Source organism: Equus przewalskii, chromosome 19, assembly GCF_037783145.1.
Source record: "Equus przewalskii isolate Varuska chromosome 19, EquPr2, whole genome shotgun sequence".
NCBI lineage: Eukaryota > Metazoa > Chordata > Mammalia > Perissodactyla > Equidae > Equus > Equus przewalskii.
This window is the reverse complement of record NC_091849.1, coordinates 46,067,647-46,087,011: the sequence shown is the minus strand read 5'-3', so window position 1 is coordinate 46,087,011 and position 19,365 is coordinate 46,067,647. Positions and strand designations below refer to the sequence as shown.

General features: G+C 44.1%; 1 protein-coding gene across 1 annotated transcript in view; it reads left to right on the top strand.

Annotated features, from left to right (window-relative positions):
- TNFRSF21 (TNF receptor superfamily member 21) overlaps positions 1-19,365 on the top strand; it is a 66,429-nt gene that overhangs the window by 19,434 nt on the left and 27,630 nt on the right. Inside the window, exons 2-3 of the mRNA XM_070584752.1 lie at positions 2,713-3,364; positions 5,188-5,682. Coding sequence (XP_070440853.1) covers positions 2,713-3,364; positions 5,188-5,682 — 1,147 coding nt within the window. The remainder of the gene's footprint in view (positions 1-2,712; positions 3,365-5,187; positions 5,683-19,365) is intronic.

The following is a 19,365-nucleotide window of genomic DNA, read 5'->3' as shown; positions in this document are numbered from 1 at the left end:
TTCGATAAATATTTGTCCAGGGAATTAATAGTGTCTGGTTTTTGCATAAGTCCCACATCTAGTGTTCAGCCCAGGTGAAGCTGCTGAGGCAGCATTGTTTGTCAGCTCTATTTGCAGGAGCTGGAATTGCCTCCTCTAGCATGAGGTAATTTAAAGGTCCATTTTTAGAGCCACATTGTCTAAAGTGGGTTACCTACAATGTTGCAGTTTAAAGGGCCCTGAGCTTTGCTTTAATTAGAAACGTGATCAGTTATTGTAAATGAACAAAGAACTGAATAAATCCACTTAAGGAGTGGGGAAGTGTGCAGGTGTAATGAGGTTTGGAGGTGGTACTGCCAGGGGGCCCTGTGGTAATTCAGTCATCGGGGACTGATGAGAACCTAGTAGCATCCCTGGCCTTAGATCTAGAAGCATGTACTTGGGGAGATAGATGAAGCTGTAGGAAGCTTAGCTGCAACCCCAGGTGCAGACGCACACACCGTGAATTCGTGACGCCCCTGTGCTGGTTCCACAGAGCCATCCCCTGGGTGTGTTTCTGGCTGACCACCCAGCCTTTCTGCACAGGTAGAGGGCCAGACTCAAATCCACAGTGCATCAGAGAGATGTTTGTCCCCAAGCATTGCTCTCTGGCCAGATCATCCGTTCCATTCTTTGCTTTCATTTAATTTGCATGTGTAATAACCTGCCATTTTGGTTATTTATTCATCTTTCAAACTTCCAGAACACTGCAGCTATCTAAAACTGCTTTTGCACTTCGAAGCTGGATACGTAGGAACTCAGAGAAGTACAGAGGAGAGCCACTTTTGCACCCTCTTGGGTCAAGTCCTTAGCTTTGAGGGGGTTGGGACGAGATTTGTCCTCATGTATTTGCCAAATGCCACTTAGGTTCCACAAGATGGTGATGGACTTTCTTCCCTCAATGTAATGTGTCTGCCATGCTCAGAAGAGGGTGGCTGGGACTGGTTTTGCAAATAGAAGGACCAAGAAAAGGAAAGAAAGCCAGAAGTAAAAAGGGAAGATATTACAGAATTTACCGTTATCAACCAGGAGATTCCTTTCCTTCAGAATCCAAGATGAAGTTGAGCTTCTTAACCAAGAAAATCAACCGCCATCATTTTTGGTCTCAGAGTAAAGAAAAGATATTCTCATAAGCTGAAGATTTGTTTCCAATATTGTCATTTAATTGGAGGCAGCTCTGGGATAGGGTAAGGGGGTCTCGAGATACTTTTGGTTCAAATAGTTAGATTATGGGATGGAGAAGAATTGAATCTTGGGTTACCTTTCAAAGTGCTAAGAAGATAGGAACTCTGATCACCTATGAAGTATTCTTGCTTTCTTCTCTCAGTTACTGGTATAGCAGCAAAGTTGGAAGGAATTTTGCCCTGGTCAGTAGCTGGTAGTTTGAGGAAGCCATTATTTTCTTGACACATAACCTTTCTCATTTTGTCGAGGACAGTGGAAACTTTCTTGTTGGAACCTGTCAATCTCTATTATTGCAGAAAAGCTTCCTTTTAATGTTCATTCTTAAATGCGCCTCCCACCCCCGCCAAGGACCTCCAAATTTAGTACCATAAGTATAATTTCCTTGCTCCCAAATTTTCATTCTGGAAGCTACTATAAAATCCTGTCTAGCTGGGTGAAGCTTCTGTTCTATGCATTAAATTTATATGTGTATTGAGTCCTTGCTGGGCACAGCTTTGTGCTTGAGCTTCTAAACGGCATCAGCTCCATGATCCAGTGACCATGGCCTTCAGAGGCTGAACAAGCAGGATGTCCTAAAAACGTCAACTGTTGTTTAAAGCATGTTAAGAATGCCAAGGGCCCACCCCTGTTTTTGTTTTTGTTTTGAGGAAGATTAGCCCTGAGCTAACATCTGCTGCCAGTCTTCTTCTTTTTACTGAGGAAGACTGACCTTGAGATAACATCTGTGCCCATCTTCCTCTACTTTATATGTGGGACGCCTGCCACAGCATGACTTGCTGAGCGGTGCCATGTCTGCACCCAGGATCAGAACCAGCGAACCCTGGGCCACCGAAGCGGAAGGTGTGGACTTAACCGCTGTGCCACTGGGCCGACCCAGGCCTGCCTCTGTTTTGCAAAAATAAACAGAAACAAACAAAACATGTTTGGCTTTGCATAGACAAAACCTTTGGAAAAATTGTGCCATGTCTATTGGTTAACTCCAACTGGGTAATTTGGTGCTGTGAAAGTAGCAGCCTGAACATATGCCATCTTGCTTCTCAGTGGCTTTGTCGTGGTGTCAAGAAATGCCAACTTGACATTTGAGTCATGGAAAGGAAGACAACTATTCAGCAAGTCATTTTCCTCTTGCGTTAAGATTTTGACTTCTAGATAGCATTTTTAATATGAGCTACAAAGGGCTTTCACGTTCATATTCTCAATTGATTTTTTTGAGAAGACTTGTCAGCTTTATTTTACAGATGGAGAAAAAGGAAGCTGAATCAAAGGTCAGGCAACAAAACCAAAGCTTCCCAGCCAGTAGATCAGGCCCTAGGATGGAAGCAGAGTCTTTGCCTCTCTCTTTGTATTGTGTTGCAGGAGCGGTGTTAAGAGGATACAGCACTGCTCAGGTCTTTAATAGGAATGATGATGGTGGTGTTGGGATTGTTCCATTCCATCCTTTTCTTCTCTTCTGTTCCTATATCACACCTTCTCATTTTGTTCCTTCCCCTCCCCTTTTATTTCTTTCAGCTTGGATTCCTTAGCACCACCACAGCTCAGCCAGAACAGAAGGCCCCAAATCTCATTGGCAAATACCACCACGTTGACCGTGCCACCGGCCAGGTGCTAACCTGTGACAAGTGTCCAGCAGGAACCTATGTGTCTGAGCACTGTACCAATACAAGCCTGCGCGTCTGCAGCAGTTGCCCCGTGGGGACCTTTACCAGGCATGAGAATGGCATAGAGAAATGCCATGACTGTAGTCAGCCATGCCCATGGCCAATGGTTGAGAAATTACCTTGTGCTGCCTTGACTGACCGAGAATGCACTTGCCCACCTGGCATGTTCCAGTCTAATGGTACCTGCGTCCCCCATACAGTGTGTCCTGTGGGTTGGGGTGTGCGGAAGAAAGGGACGGAGACCGAGGACGTGCGGTGTAAGCAGTGTGCTCGGGGTACCTTCTCCGATGTGCCTTCTAGTGTGATGAAATGCAAAGCATACACAGACTGTCTGAGTCAGAACCTGGTGGTCATCAAGCCGGGGACCAAGGAGGCAGACAACGTCTGTGGCGCACTCCCATCCTTCTCCAGCACAACCCCACCTTCCCCTGGCATAGCCATCTTTTCACGCCCTGAGCACACGGAATCCTATGGAGTCCCCTCCTCCACTTATGTTCCCAAAGGTAACTTAAGTAACTTAACTTCATGAGTTATTTATTTGAGGACAGCTTTGAGCCCAGGGAAGTGACCAAGACTGGGCTTATACCAAAGATGTTTTCTTTATTTTGTATATCCCAAAGTCACCCCTTAAAGAAGGGGCTTGCGTTTTGTGACTAATTAAATGTAGCTTCTTTGGACCTGTTAGAAACATATAGACTTAGAATAGAAATTGAGGGGATCAAATATCTACAAACTGGATCACATCAAGCTAGAAAATAAGAACCGAAATAAACAAGGACAGCATGTGGCCTTATGTAAGTCACGGAATTTCTTCAGGCCCTGGTTTCAGACATGTCAAATAAATGAGTGATTTAGATGTTTAAGGTCCCTTCCAGATTAAGTTTTCCAACATGGAGTCCATCCTGGGTGGACACAGCCGGAAGGACAGAAGGAGGGAGAAAGGGAGAAAATAACATGCCATCTGCATGGGAGGGATGAATATTGGATCTAAGTGGGGCAAAGAAGGGGACAGAAAGAATTTCAGGAAATAAGCAAATTTGTATCACATTGACGATAACTAGCGTTCACATCTGGAAAATAATGTTTGTTTTTTCGAATGATTTTAACTTTATGCCTTTCATCAAGTACCCCAGTTTCCCTCAGAATTCATTTTAAACTTCAGACAGAATATAAAATTTAGCCTTTATTTTCAAATCCCTTCCTATTTAATTTAATTTTGTTGAGATGATAGCTGACTTGAGTTGTGCTTTCTAGCCTAATTGTGTGTGATTTCGCTTGACCTTCATGGTAACCCAGTAAGGAGGGCCTTCTCAGAACCGCCATTTTGAAATGAAGAAACAGGCTCAGATGACCTGTCCAGGCCTTCTCAGGGCCTGAAACAGGCCAGGTCCTGTCTCTTGGAACTCAGAATCCCTGGCTCTCATGCTTGTTAATGAAGACTACTTGTGGAAGCTTCTCTGAAAGAAGTCCACTAAGCTGCCAGCCCAAATTTTGTTTATCTAGTAATAGCAGATACTAAGTAAGTCTTGCGCTATTTTATTCACTGACTTGTTTCACCAAACCTTCTACTGGTTAAACATGGATTTGAGTTTGAACTCTTTTCGTTTTTTTTAAGATTGGCACCTGAGCTAACATCTGTTGCCAATCTTTTTTTTTTTCTTCCTTTTTCTCCCCAAAGCCCCCTAGTACATAGCTGTATATTCTGGTTGCAGGTCCTTCTAGTTTTGCTATGTGGGATGCCACCTCAGCATGCCCTGATGAGTGGTGCTAGGTCTGCGCCCAAGATCCGAACCCGTGAAACCCTGGGCCGCTGAAGCGGAGCACGTGAACTTAACCACTCAGCCGCGGGGCCGGCCCCTGAACTCTTTTCTTTATCTCAGTCGTAGTCTGAGTTTTCCCATTGCATCATGAAATAGTCAAAAGGTGGGAGAGGAGGAATAGAGGAATTAAAGGTCCAAGGAATTAAATTTGAACTAGTTCTCTGAATAGTCAGTACAATTAAGAGTTGACTTAAAGCTGTGAACATACGTGTCCGCTCAGTATGTGAAACACAGGAGAAGCTGCTATGAAACTCAGATGTTGGATCCCCAAGCGATGCCCTTGGTTCTGGCATGAGGAAGTGAGTTTACCTGTTCAGTTAGTTTTTACCTTCCGTATAAAGGTGCTGTTAGGGTCTTTATGAAAATATGCACTATAATTCATTCTCAGGCTCCAAAGGTCATCTCTTCTTTATCTGGCCTGGTTTGGAGATGACCAGGAAGAGGAGGGAATATATAGATCCCCAAATATAGAAAAGCTCTTCCCCCCTCCTTACTCTTTTTTCTAGGCATGAACTCAACAGAATCCAACTCTTCTGCCTCTGTTAGACCAAAGGTACCGAGTGACATCCAGGAAGGGACAGTCCCTGACAACACAAGCTCAGTGAGGGGGGAGGAAGGCGTGAACAAGACTCTCCCAAACCTCCAGGTAGTCAACCACCAGCAAGGCCCCCACCACAGACACATCCTGAAGCTGCTGCCATCCATGGAAGCCACTGGGGGCGAGAAGTCCAGCACGCCCATCAAAGGCCCCAAGAGGGGCCATCCCAGACAGAACCTGCACAAGCATTTTGACATCAATGAGCATTTGCCCTGGATGATCGTGCTTTTCCTGCTGCTGGTGCTTGTGGTGATAGTGGTGTGCAGTATCCGGAAAAGCTCGAGGACTCTGAAAAAGGGGCCGCGGCAGGATCCCAGCGCCATCGTGGAAAAGGCAGGGCTGAAGAAATCCGTGACCCCGACGCAGAACCGGGAGAAATGGATCTACTACTGCAATGGCCATGGTGAGCCTTCTTCTCTCCTTGCTTTCGGATCCTCCTGCCTCTCCTTCCCTGGGCCCGGTTGTCTGAAGGAATGGGAAATGCAGTTTCTGGAAGCTCTTTTGTATACCAAGCGCTGTTTGATCACGTTGTGTCATGAAACATAAGGTGCTCGGCATTTGACATAATACACTCAGAGAGAATAACCACTTTGCCCCTTTCTTCCTCTGGCACATTTATAGGAGAATGTTGTAGGATAAGAAACCCGAGAGTGACGGTGAGGGACTTTGTTCCACTTTGTCGTTGAACAAATGAGGAGATGGAGTTCGGAGAGCTTTGGCTGTGTTGACCCAGGCTGGTTGTTTGTTCAGGATGCGTCGGACTGACTCCACGGCTCCTGACGGGGGGAGCCCTTGCTTGTTCTACACTGTGGGGCCGCTAAGAGAACAGAGGGGGAAATAACAACTTGTCTTCAGTTTGCCTTTTTGAATATGAATTTTGCTGTTAGATTCCTGTCACTTTTCTCACGTTTACTTTTGCCTTCCTTAGGTTTTTAGGATCCCATTTCTGTCAGGAAGATAGGAAGGTCTTTTGGATTATAGACACCCACAGCTTAGCATGTTGGTGACCATCTGAGGCTGGGCCCTGCATCTTTTACCCAGTCTGTGTGTGTGTTGACACAGTCTGGAATATTGTGGTTTTTCCTCTTTTGAAGACAAAAAATAGCTTATAGAACTCGTCCCAGCAGCTAAGTTTGATCCGAAGACGGCAGTCTTCAGACCGAGGCAGTAACTTCTCTTTCTTTAAACCCTACATGAGATTTCAGCCTGAAGTTTTGAAGATCCCATTCAGGTACCTTCTTTCTACTTAAAGACAAAGATATAAGCCTAACTTGCGGAAAAGCAGTTTGACCTTTTTATCTTGAGTCTTAAATGTTTATACCCTTTCGCCCAGGAATTCTATTTTTGTGAATTTATCATAAAGATATAAACCAGAAATACTTAAAAAGAAATTTAAGCACAAAGATCTTAAACTTTTAACTCAATGTTATGTGTAATAAATGAAATTGGAAATAATCAAAGGGCCAGTTTTAGGGAAATGACTAAGTAAATTATGGCATACCCATACAATGGAATATTATGTTGACATTGAAGGTTTTATGAATTTTTTTTTACCTATGACCTAGGAAAATGTTTATACTAGGTTAAAGAAAAGAAAAGAACCCAAGCTACATACTTTATGTGATATAATCCCAATTCTCTTAAAACTTTAGAATAAAGATTGAAAGGAAATATACCAAAATGACAACATTGTTTCTTCCAGTTTGATGAGATACATAAAATAATTTTTCTGAACTGTATCATGGACCCTTACGCCTAGATACTTCAGTGAATATTTCCTAACAGTAAGGATATTCTCTTAACAAAAACATAGTACAGTTTTCAACCTCAATAAATTTAATGTGAATATAATATTTTAGTTTACTGTTCATATTCCAGTGTTGTCAGTTGACCCGGTAAGGCCATTGGTAGATAGCATATTTTTTTCCTCTGGTCTGGGATCAGCTATTCATTCAATTGCCCTTTAAGTGGCCAATCAGAACACTTGTTCTAATATATCTAATTAGTAAAAACAACGTGAGCGTCCTGCTGGACTATGTAAATATTTGAAACTGTCCTCTCATTATTCACTTTATCAAAGTAGCAACTTCGTTCCTTTGGTAGTTGCATTTATGGATTAGATTGTGGTCAGCTATATTTCTAAACTGTATTTGTCAGTGTCGTTTTCAGAATTCTTGCAAACACAGTGAGTTATAGAAGCAAAACTGCCCCAGGAGCAGAAAGCAATTTAACACAATGACCTTAGACATTCCTGCGACCCTGCTAACTTTGTCAGCTGCTGTGCCTGTGTCCTTAATATCCTATTTCATAAAAAGAATGGAAGTGCCAAATCTCTACAAAACCTGACCATACGTTCTGTGAACGCAGTAATATGCTTTTCCAAATAAATCACAGTAGTCTCATTCCGGTGCAGCTATCTCTTTTAATAATTTAACCTTTTCCCCCAGATTTTTGCATTGGGATACTTATATTTAAGGTGTTTTTCTAAGGAAGACCTCTTCTTTCCAAATTGCTCTTCTCAAAGGTACCACCAGGTACAATTCCATTACAAAGAGAGGTTCTGTTTAATAAAAACCATTCCAGGTGCTCAGAGAGGCCTGTAGAAACAATACCTTGTTGATCTGATTTGCAGTGAGTGCTGGGCAGCAGATAATCCTGTATAATAAGATCTTGTTTTGGGCCTTGTCCATTTCACGCTGAATTCCTCCTGACGATGAGAGTGGGGATAAAAATGCCTAGCTCTGCGTGTCCTCTCTAAGACGTTGTGTAAGAGCTCACTTACCCCTGCCCGCCTTAAGCAGACCATGCTGTGCCCACGAATGCCGCATAGACCCTCAGCACTTTGAAGCTAGGCCATTGGTTCTCATCTTTCTTGTCACCAAGAGCCTCTTCTTTATTTGGCTCTGCTCACCCTTCTCTGCTAACCATGGACTTAGGACTTTTAAAGTTGAACTCTACAAAACTGTTGTCTGACTTTCACGGAATCCTACTGTTAGAAACACGAGATGAGACCTTATGTCGCCAGGAGGATGGAAGATTAAGGGTGCTGTGGCATTTTGTAAGCTTCCTTCCTTTCTGAAGTCAGAGCAAATTTACGTTTGGTAGATTGGGACTGTACTGTGGTTTTTTGCAATATGTCTTACTTCAGCAACAGGAATTGGAAGTCCCTTCGGAAATTTTATACACAGAAATTTATTTAAGAGTTTATTACGAGGTCCAAGTGTCATCAAGATGTCAGTCTATTGTTAATGCTTAATTTGTTGTGGTCTTGTCCTTTTTAAAAACTATTTCTTTATGAAGTGTCACCCCAACATAATGGGGTAAGTAGGAGTCCACAATGTTCAGTTTAATTTAAAATTAAGATTAATGCAGGTTCACATTAATTGAGAGGTTACAGGGAAAACAGTATTTTTTCTTTGATCTGTTTTGTCACAAAAAGCCTAAAAGTAAAGATAGTGAAAGTTAGTCTGTACACAACTGGCCATACGTGGCACTGAGCAAGTCTAAATGGTCTCAAAACACTTTCCTTCTCTTCTTACTCTCCTCTCCCTGCCCCACTTCTCTCTGTCTTCCGCCTTCCATCCTTGATTCTCCCTTCTCTTTAACTATTTGCAAAAGGTGTGAAGTTGGGTTCCCAGCAATCTGTTGCCCTGGGGTTGGGGGGGGGGGCGGGGGGAGGCGCGGAGCTTGAAAAGCAGATGAAGAGTGGAAATTGCCCTGAAATTACTAGTGGAGGAGACTCTGCAAGGTTATAAAGAGAGCAGAAAATCAGCAGTCTCTCTCTTTAGTCATATTCCCCCCCTTTTTTTTTTTTGAGACTTAGGCTATGAAGAAAAATAAGGGAAAAAAGGGTGAGAGGCAAACGAATTGGATTTATCTTGTTTGAACTGCACTTAGTTCTGATGAGCACGTTCTTAGTCCTGTGCCTTAGGGAGAGTAAGCAGTTGACTGGGACAGGACAGTAATCCCTTCCCGTGTAGTTACTTACAGCACATGACATAGAAAGACAGCATCTTCTTTAAATTGACCGCAAAAGGGATTGTGAAAACAGCTGGGGCACTCTCTCAAGCAGACTGTTTTGTACCTGCAGCGGTGAAAGGGCAAATGTCTCCTGTAGAACTAGATTCTAAGATGTTATTTCTTAATCCCTTTCGCTCTTATTGTCTGTCACTGGTTAGCTGTTTGTGGGTATGTGGTTTCTCTCCCCACATTGCTTATAAGTTCCTAGAGAGCAGACACTGAGTCTTGTTGTTTATCCCCTATGCCTGGACCATAGCCCAGGGCCCAAGGAGGGGTGGTCTAGAGCTGAGCCGGCCCATATGGTAGCTACATGAGCTTTTTAATTAATTTAAAACTAAAATGAACAATTCATTTCCTCAGTTGCACCACCCACAGCTCAAGTGCCTAACAGCCGCACGTGGCTAGTAGTTACCATGTTGGACAGGACAGGTGTGGAACATTTCCATCATAGAAAGTTCTCTTGGATAGCACAGGTGTAGAGCACCCAGGAAGTAAACTTTTTTCAAGGTTAGATTGTTTTCAAGCCGTTGAATGATTGGTTTCTTTCCTTTGGACTAACAACGATATGTGGTGCTAGGGATTTAAACATAAAGATCTTAAGCTGGGTTCTTTGTACTAAATTGCCATAGATACCAAGTAGAATGATTTCTCAGAGCTAAAGGAGGTTTTTATGACAGCACTGCTTTAAAATATGCAAAAACTGGCTACAAAAAGATTGCTGGTCTTCTCCCATCTGATTTGCTTCTTTAAAGTAGAATAGTTTGGCCCAAGGACGCTGGAGAGCAGAGTGATGCGAAGAGAGAAAGAAACCCGCTAATTCCAAGGCCGAGGCCCCTTTGTAAATGCTTAGGTGTTTGTGTTTCACCGGAGTGGAAGTGGATGAGCCTTGCTTGCTGGTGGCCTTAAGCAGAGAAGCTTGTGGGAGTCATCTGCTTGGGTCAGAGGTGGGAGCGAGGGAGGCAATGCAGGCACGGACTTTTGGGGGAAGTAGCACCATAGCCTAGAAATTGCGTTGGTAAACTTAGGCTCTAAAATTCTAGATTGCCATTCCCTCATCATCTCAGTTTAAGACCTTTAATTTCCCTGGGGCTCTGTTTATAAGGTTAGAAAAAAAGTGTTATAAAATGCAGTTAAGAGGAAAGACTCTGGAGTTGAGTTCCACTTACTAGCTGTGTGATCAAGGGCACGTTATTTAACCACTCTGTGCCTCATTTTGCTCATGTGTAAAACGGGAATAATAATAACACATAGTTTGTTGTGAATATTAAGTAGGTGAATGTGCCCAGTGCTTAGTACTTTGCTGAGCACATGGCTAGCAGTCCATAAGTGCTGGTGTGAGGATGAGGATGATAAGAGATGACACACCATCCTCACTACTGTCATCATCATCTCCATCCTCTCTGGTAATCTCTTGGTCTGTTTCCTGATTCACTCGCAGAAATAATGACCATAATGAGTCTTGTTAAAAATACGTGCGATGGTACTTACGTAGTGTCAAAACTACCACTTTAAAAGAGCTTCTTAGAAACACGGTTTTCCCTCCATACCAGGTATGATTCCTTAGTAGTTAATTGATCTGCTGTTGTAGGCAGTGCCCTCTCAACTGGGCAGAAAGCCTCATAGATAATTCACCAAGATTCCTTATTGGCTTTTTCTCTAAACTGTCTATACCAGGGGTCAGCAAACTAGGAAATATTGTAGGCTTTGAGCATTATATGCTCTGTGTTGCACCTACTCAAGTCTGCTTTGGTAGTATGAAAGCAGCCATAGAAAACGGGTAAAGATGGGCATGGCTGTGTTCCAGTAAAACTTTATTTGCAAAAACAGGCCATAGTTTGCCAGCCCCTGATCTATAGCATAGAGCCGTCATCTCTTAGCAGCTTCTCGTCTCTTGCCTCCTGGTGGCTTGCACAGCTTGGGTAAGCAGTCTGGTTCTTCTTAGAGACTTTCTCAAATTCCAGCAGTTCTAGCACCTTACTTTTAGCAGTAACTGCTTCCCAGTCTCCTGAAGGGATGAGTAACAAAGCAGGACCATCTGATATGTGTGGGAGCGAGGAAAAGGTGGCAGGTATCCTTGTCTTTTCTCTTAAAAATTGCTCCATGCTCTCTCTGTTTCCTAAGAGAGACAGCTTTTCCCAGGAGAGCTCAATCTTACCTTGTGGGTCCACCTCACAGGTATACCTGCTGTGTTGTTGCTACGACTTCTCTCTTAGACAGACAGGAGCTGTGGAGGAAGAAAGGATAGCTTGGGTTCCAATCTCTCCTCCTGTCCTTTGTTTGCTCAGGGAACTGATATACGCTGAGTGGAGAGAGGGGCCAAGAGGAGTAGTAGACACACCTACCTGGCTTTATTTTTTATTTATTTTTTGAGGAAGATTAGCCCTGAGCTAACTGCTGCCAATCCTCCTCTTTTTGCTGAGGAAGACTGACCCTGAGCTAACATCCATGCCCATCTTCCTCTACTTTATACATGGGATGCCTACCACAGCATGGCTTGCCAAGTGGTGCCATGTCCGCACCTGGGATCCGAACCGGCGAACCCCGGGCCGCTGAAGCTGAACGTGTGCACTTAACCGCTGTGCCACCAGGCCGGCCCCACATCTGGCTTTAGACTCCAGGTCCACCCCTGCTTTCCTTATAGAGAAGCTGAGAGTAATTGAGTCCAAATGTCTTCCTGGTTCAGAGCTCAGATAGTGCTATTTGAGGAGAGCTGGGAGGGATGCAGGTTCCGCTACCCATATAAGGATGTCTGAAATGCCGTCCTTTTAACAAGTATGTGATGGTTGAGCAGAGGATTGGGCTCACTCCTCACAGGTTGGAGTACAAAGGAGAAGCTGTGGGCAGACATAACATAGGGCTAGGAAAGTTGAAGTCCACGTCTGGCTCTGCTACTAAAGGGCTAGATGATCCTGGGCAAAATACTTTCTCTCTTTGTATCTCAACTTGGTTTGTAAAATGAGGACAATCGAACTCATCACAGGAGGGTCACCAGATTTGATCAATGTGACTGTCATAACCAAGTGTACCTACCGTCACACTGATGTCTCCCAAGGAACCACTGCCCTGACTGGTCCTGTGATGTGCTGTAGAGTGGAGTACAGTGTGTTGCTAGTCAGAGATAAGAGCCACGCTGAATCCTAACTGATGCCAAAGAAGGCCTGTGTGCTCGCTACAACACGCTTATAATAGAGTAAGGTCAGGGCAGCAAAAATTTCCACTTAAATCAGGACACGATTAGGGAGGACAAGAGAGTGTGCAGTAACTCTGCTTGCTTTTTGGGAGAACGTGAGACTTTTTTCTAGTGTGGTAGAGATGGAGCAGTTATTACAGAACTAACGTTTTGGGTTTTTCAGTCCCTTCAAAAGTGCAGTCTTGATTGCAGGGAGTTGAGAAGCCCTGTCCACAGCTTTCATCCATTTCTGAATATTACGCTGAGGGAAACCTTGGTGTCCTCTTGTGGGCCAGGAAGCCCCAGCCACAAACAGAATTCTTGAGAACACTTTGTGTTGGTCACAAGGCACATCTGGAAAGTGCTTTACCTGCTTTGGAAAAGCTGCTCAACTCTCATACTGGTGACAGGAGGTCAGCAGCTCAAACTCACCTTGAAGAGCAGCCAGCCTCTGGGATACGTGTGTGCTGGCAGAAAACCCCTCGCAGTTCAGCTAAATGGTCATAAATAGGTTGAGGCTTTTGCTACACTGCAACTCTCTTTAACTTTCAAATATTCTTATCATAGCTCATTAATGTGACTATTACTCTCCCCAGTAAAAGTTCTTAAATTATATGTTTAGCACAGATCTGCACATCTTTGTAAGTCACAAAGTGCTTAAGATTTTACAAGATAATCTGAAAGTGATCCTTAGGGTGAGGAACAATGTCCCTTATATAATATTGGAAGGCTAGGGTTATAGAAATAATTGATTTCACTTCCAGAAAGGCAATGTCCAAATCTGGTTCCACCTGCAGATAAGAGGCTAAGTGCCCTGGGGGCCCCTCAGAGGCCCAGATGAAGCTCTTGGCCACAGGGTTTATCTTTAGCCATGATGACCATGAATTTCTTTGGGGAAAAATGCTATGAGAGATATTAGATTAGAGAGGAACTATCTTCTTGATTTAGTTACATATTCCTCCCTCTTTGTTCTGTTTTTTGCTGTATTATCTTCTGTTTGAGAGTTGTTGTCCATATGTTGAGTTATTTTCCTAAAGAGAAACTCAATGGTCGACCTGCCAATTCTGAATTAGTTGTGCTCGGCCTGAAGCAGGAGAATATAATATATGAAGTAAACATTTCCTGTATGCACTGTGCTATCCTGCTCTGAAATCATGGGGGAAGTTTATAACCAAGTTCACCTTTAAGGGATCCTGAGGCAAAAGAAATATTAGGAAATTTCAGAAATAACTCATTATTAAACTGTTTGATTTCTGTTATTTTTCATTGAGTTGTATGTAGTTGAACGCCAAGTTCCAGGCACTGTCCTAGGACGAGGCTAGGCTACTAGGCTTTAGTAACATAAGGAGTGCTTGTTTTAGTTTTATTTTGGGAAAATTTCAAGTTGGAGAGCAATGGAGATCATGGGGAATTGGTATGTGTGCATGCGTGTGTGTGTGTGTGTGTGTGTGTGTGAAAGTCAGAGTTAGAAGAGACTCATTTAGTCTAATCTTCTCACTTTACACAGAAGCTAAAACCAAGGCCCAGGGAACAACGGTGACTTGTCCAGGGTCGCATGCCCAATGGGCCAGAGGGGAGGCCAGAGCCTGGGTCTCCTGACTTCTGGAAGGTGCCCTCTATATTTCACACATTGCCTTTCTGGTCAAAGGACTGCAGGGTTCTGCTCAGTGCAGAGGATGTCATGGTTTGAAAACAACTACTCTGGTTTGGTGAATGAGATTATGGAGAGGCCATTTGCCTGTGAGGATGCTGGAAGCTTGGGTTGGGAGAGCAAGAGGACTTAGCCCTTTGGCCATTGATTTGCTTAGTAAACTTTTGTGTCCTTGAACTGAGCTATATTTAGACCTTGAGTTTCTGGTATGTGTTTTTTATTTGCATAACTCCTCCCACCTTACCTAGCAAACAAGCGAAAATGCCTCCCTTCTCATCCATCTGTTGTCTTTAGGTTTTCCTCAGTAACAACTCCATTCTTGGTTCTAGATCCTTATGAGTCCCAACAATAGGCTCAGAAAAAAGGTTTCCCTTCTTCCTGAATTCTGTTCCTCCTTTAGGAGTGGTCAGGTGTGGGAGAATTGGTCTGTATTGGGGGTTGTAAAGGAAATGCAGCTCCCAGATTTCCAACTCTGCAGACTTCATCCTCATTCCAGGGTGACAGTAAGATGCAGTCGAACTGTAGGAGTGGAACTGTGGTTGCGTTTCTTATATAAGTATTTCCCCGGGGTTGCAGTGGTTGGTTAGCTGATGGATGTTGAGTAACTGGAAGCGGTGCCCTGGATGTGTTTGAATACTGTCAGTATATTCTTCAGTCAGGTTTCATGAATGACTTAAAACCTTCCCTCTGAATTATTAAAACCACCATAGGCAGTGTTCAGAAATGAAGGATAAATGAAATGTGTTAGGATTTCGATAAGAAGTACTTCTCCACTTCATTTTTGCTAAAGTGAGGTAAGGAGATGGTTGTGACTGCTGATATAGGCCAGATCAGGAGGTGATTTGGGACTGCAATGATGACATAAACTGTGACTACAGATCAATTTTTTTAAGCTTGTTAAGGTTTTTGCTGCCATTAAGTTTTCATTGTCTACTTTAACAAAGAATTATATCGTGCTTACTCAGTGCCATATCCTGTTCTAAGCATTTTATAAATATTCACTTAATTTTCATAACTCTCTGAGGTAGGCCACTCTCATTATCATTTTACAGATGGGGAGGGGAAACTAAGGTAGAGAGTAACTTGCCCAAGGTCACATAGCTAGAGAGTGGCAGTGCCGGGTTTTAACTCATGCGTCAGCCTCATTACAGACACTGCCCTTTGATTCTTAGCATTTGGATTTCCCATCACTTACCTGATGCTAGAAATTTCTAGATTTCTGTGGTTGATTTTTTTTTTTTTTTTTTACCATGCTCAGTCAAGAAAAATGTTCAGGGCTGGCCCCATGGCCGAGTGGTTAATTTCTCGCGCTCCGCTGCAGGCGGCCCAGTGTTTCGTCAGTTCGAATCCTTGGTGTGGACATGACACTGTTTATCAAGCCATGCTGAGGCGGTGTCCCACATGCCACAACTAGAAGGACCCACAACTAAGAATATACGGCTCTGAACTGGGGAGCTTTGGGGAACAAAAGGAAAAAAATAAAATCTGAAAAAAAAAGAAAAATTTACTTCCCTTCGCAAAACCCAGCTTGTTCTGAAATATAACTACAAAATTGTCATTGATGAAGAGTTTTCCTCTGTAGAGATTACTCCAAGTTTTTACTTTTCACTTTTCTTTTTAAGATTGCTTGAAAAGGGGGCTGGCCCGCTGGCACAGCGGTTAAGTTCACATGTTCCGCTTCTCGGCAGCCTGGTGTTTGCTGGTTCAGATCCCGGGTGTGGACATGGCACTGCTTGGCAAGCCATGCTGTGGTAGGCATCCCACGTATAAAGTAGAGGAAGATGGGCATGGATGTTAGCTCAGGGTCAGTCTTCCTCAGCAAAAAGAGGAGGATTGGCAGCAGTTAGCTCAGGGCTAATCTTCCTTGAAAAAAAAAAAGATTGCTTGAAAAGGGAAAATTCTAAAGCCAGATACCCAATAGCTGAAGGCTCCGAGGGCTGTTTTAAAAAATAAAGTCTGGTTCAAATAAGTCAGAGGTGGTGGAGTCCTACTAATCTGAACTCACAGCTGTGAACTTGGTTTTCTCAGCACCAGACAGCAGCAGCCATGGAAGCCTTCCTTCCTCTGCCAGAAGTCTCCTTGCCTCAGAATTCCAGACAGCCGTCCTGTCTGTCAGCCCAGATTTCCTATGGGAAGTACACTTGGCAGTGTAAACACCAGGAAGCCTGGTTGAAAGGAGCAGATGATTCCGTTTAAGAGGCCGCTGCGTCCTAGCGCTCTGTCCCAGGGCACTTTCCAGGGCCAGGAATGGGCGGCTGTCTCCACCCCCAACCCCACTCCCTGTCTTTTCCACCTTTGCTTCCAGTAATGCCATTGCCAGCAGATGACACCTTTCTGTTGAACCTCTGAGGGCGTCTGAGATTATACAGCACACGGAACTGCTGCGGGAGAGAAGCCTCTTATCGCGATAGCCTGAAAGGCATTATCTCATGCCCAAAGTGACAGGAGACAAGGTGGCTGCAGATGTGGCCTTTGCCCTCTGGAGTCAGAGGCTACTGTCCTCCCGAGGCCACCCACTGATGACTTCTTCCTCTAAGCTTTAGGGGGAAGGCATTTTTTGAAAAAATGTATATTTTATTCTATAACTTACCTAACGAATAGCTTTTGAATTTAAACTATTTGGGATGTTTGGGGAAGGCATTTTTTGAAAAAATGTATATTTTATTCTATAACTTACCTAACGAATAGCTTTTGAATTTAAACTATTTGGGATATTGTAAAACAAATCAGCATTTTCCCCACATAGGGCTAAAATACAAATAGAAAAAAAAAAAAATCCTTAAAAATTAGTGTCCTAGAATCAGCCTGGTCAGGTATTATGTAAGCAGATTTTGCCGAGGAGGAGGAATTTCTAGAATTCTATTTCGTTCTTCCTGAGTAGTTGGTCATTAACAACGCAGGGTATGTACAGCTTGGACATGCTGGGTTTGATGATGGTATGTCGAACTTTAAAAAATAGTTGGGTTCACGTTTCAATTAAAAATAATAACTTTGACTATATTTCATGAAATTGAAGACTGCCAATTATGAGATATACTTTTATATACCACTAAGGAAAAAAACTCACTGCAGGCAAGCTATGAAAAGACACTGATTGAAATATGCATTCACATGTCTTAGAATCAGTGAAATGTGACAATATTTTAGCCACAGTGTTGTCTCTTTTTGATATAGTCTGACAACACGATTCTACCGCGATGTTCGGTTCTCAGCTTTCCTCTCTTGGGTCTATTGGCAGCATTTGGCACTCTTCGTTGCCTTCTCCTCGAGACACTTCCTTCCCACGGCCTCCAGGACTTTCTCCTCTCCTAGTTCTCTTCCCACCTCCGGCTGTTCCTTCTCCATCTCCTTGGCTAGTTCCTCTTCTTGAGCCCGAACTCCAAACAGTGGAGATCCCCAGGGCTCAGGCCGGGCACCTCCTTTCCACCTGTACACTCTCCCTCCCTTGCTGACCCGGGGCTTTAAATACCATATGTCTGCTGGTAATTCTCAAGTGCGTATGTCCAGCCTGGATTTTACCCCTGAACTCAACATGCTAATGTCCTCCTGCCTGCTTGGCAGACCCAGGTGTCTGCTCGAATTTAAGATGCCTAGAACTGAATCCCAAACCATACTTCCCTATCGATGACCCGCTGCAGAAGGTGGCTCCTCCAGTCTTTGAGTTGCTCAGAGCAACGCCTTAGAGTCATCCTTGACTCCTTTCCTTCTTTCTCACCCTGTATTCGATCCATTAGCAAATCTCATCAGGTCTACTTTCAAAATATGTGCGGAAGTTGACCATTTCCTGTTGTTTTCACTACTACCACTCTGGCCTAAACCACTATTGCCTCCCTCCTGGATTACTGCTGTGGCCTTTAACTGGTTGCTCCACTTCTGCCTGTGCCCCCTTCAGTTTATTCTTGACACAACAGCCACAATGATCCTGTTCAAATGTAGATCGGATCATGTCATTCCTCTGTTTAAAATCTCCAGTGACTTTTCATCGTGTATGGACAGGCAGCCTAAAGGCCTGGTGTGATCTGTATTCCCCTCCCCACCATTGCCCAGCCTATGACACCTTCCACTCTCCCGCTTGCTCACTGGCTCCAGCCACACCAGCTCCCTCCTCCTGCTGTACGCACCAATACTCTTCCTTCCTTCGCACCTGCTGTTCCCTCTGCCTGGAACTCCCCCAAGATGTCTGCCTGGCTTGCTCCCTTACCCTTTAGCTCTTGATTGAAATGTTCAGCCTCAGTGAGGCCTTCTCTTACCTATGGGGGAGAAGGCCCCATATCTAAAATTGCAGCCCTACCCCCTCCATCCCTTTTCCCAGCTCTATTTTTCTCAGAGTTCCTCGCTGTGTAATGCACTAAATATTAATAACTTCCCGTGTCCTCCAATAGAAGGCCATGTCCATGAGGCGGGATTTTGTTTCGCCTTGTTCACTGCCATGCCCCAGTGCCTAGACTAAGTGTCTGGTGCCGAGTAAGTGCTCAGTCCATTTTTGTTGAATGAATAAAGGAACAGCTTCAAACTGAGACTAAGACAAGGAAGAAGGAGGCAGTTTGGGTTTTGTGTTTTTTCTTTTCCTTTGTGGCGTGAAATCAAAGGTCATTCGTTTTCGTCATAGCATCAGTGATATCTCTTCCATCTGGAAAATTGTCGACAGCTGCAAGAGAGTTTGTCCCCGGTAAACAGTCTGTCCGTTAGCATCACGAGACCTTTGCACGGTGGTTTTTAGTTGCCCCTGAAGTTCATCTGAGCTTATGATAACTCAGGACATACCAAGTGCCCAGCCCCGATAGAGCAATTTCTTGTTTGATGCCTCGGGAGTGATCCCTGTTGATGGACCATTTTGTAACCATGCTATGATATACTGGTTACCACAAAACACATGTTCATGTAGGTCCGTGGCTTTTAGGAGCACTTCACTCTGTTATCAGGCCAGGCAGACCACAGCCTTGACAGGTTGTCTGTGCAAGAGGATTCTGCGGGAGTGGGGCAATCTGGGAGACCTTTCCTCCTCCTGAGCTCTGGCCAGTGACGTGGACAGGGTGGACCACCCTCAATGTGAAGAGGGCACAGGCTGTTGCACAAGAATGGGGTTCCTGTGCCAGGAAGCCCGGGTTCCACCCATGGGTGACCACACCGTGGGCCTTCCTTCTCATTAGTACAGGGACTGGAGATCTGGCAGGGCCACACAGCGAGAGTGATGGCAGGTGGCCACTCAGGTTCTCAGTGGCTTAAGTTATAGAGGCTAATGAGAT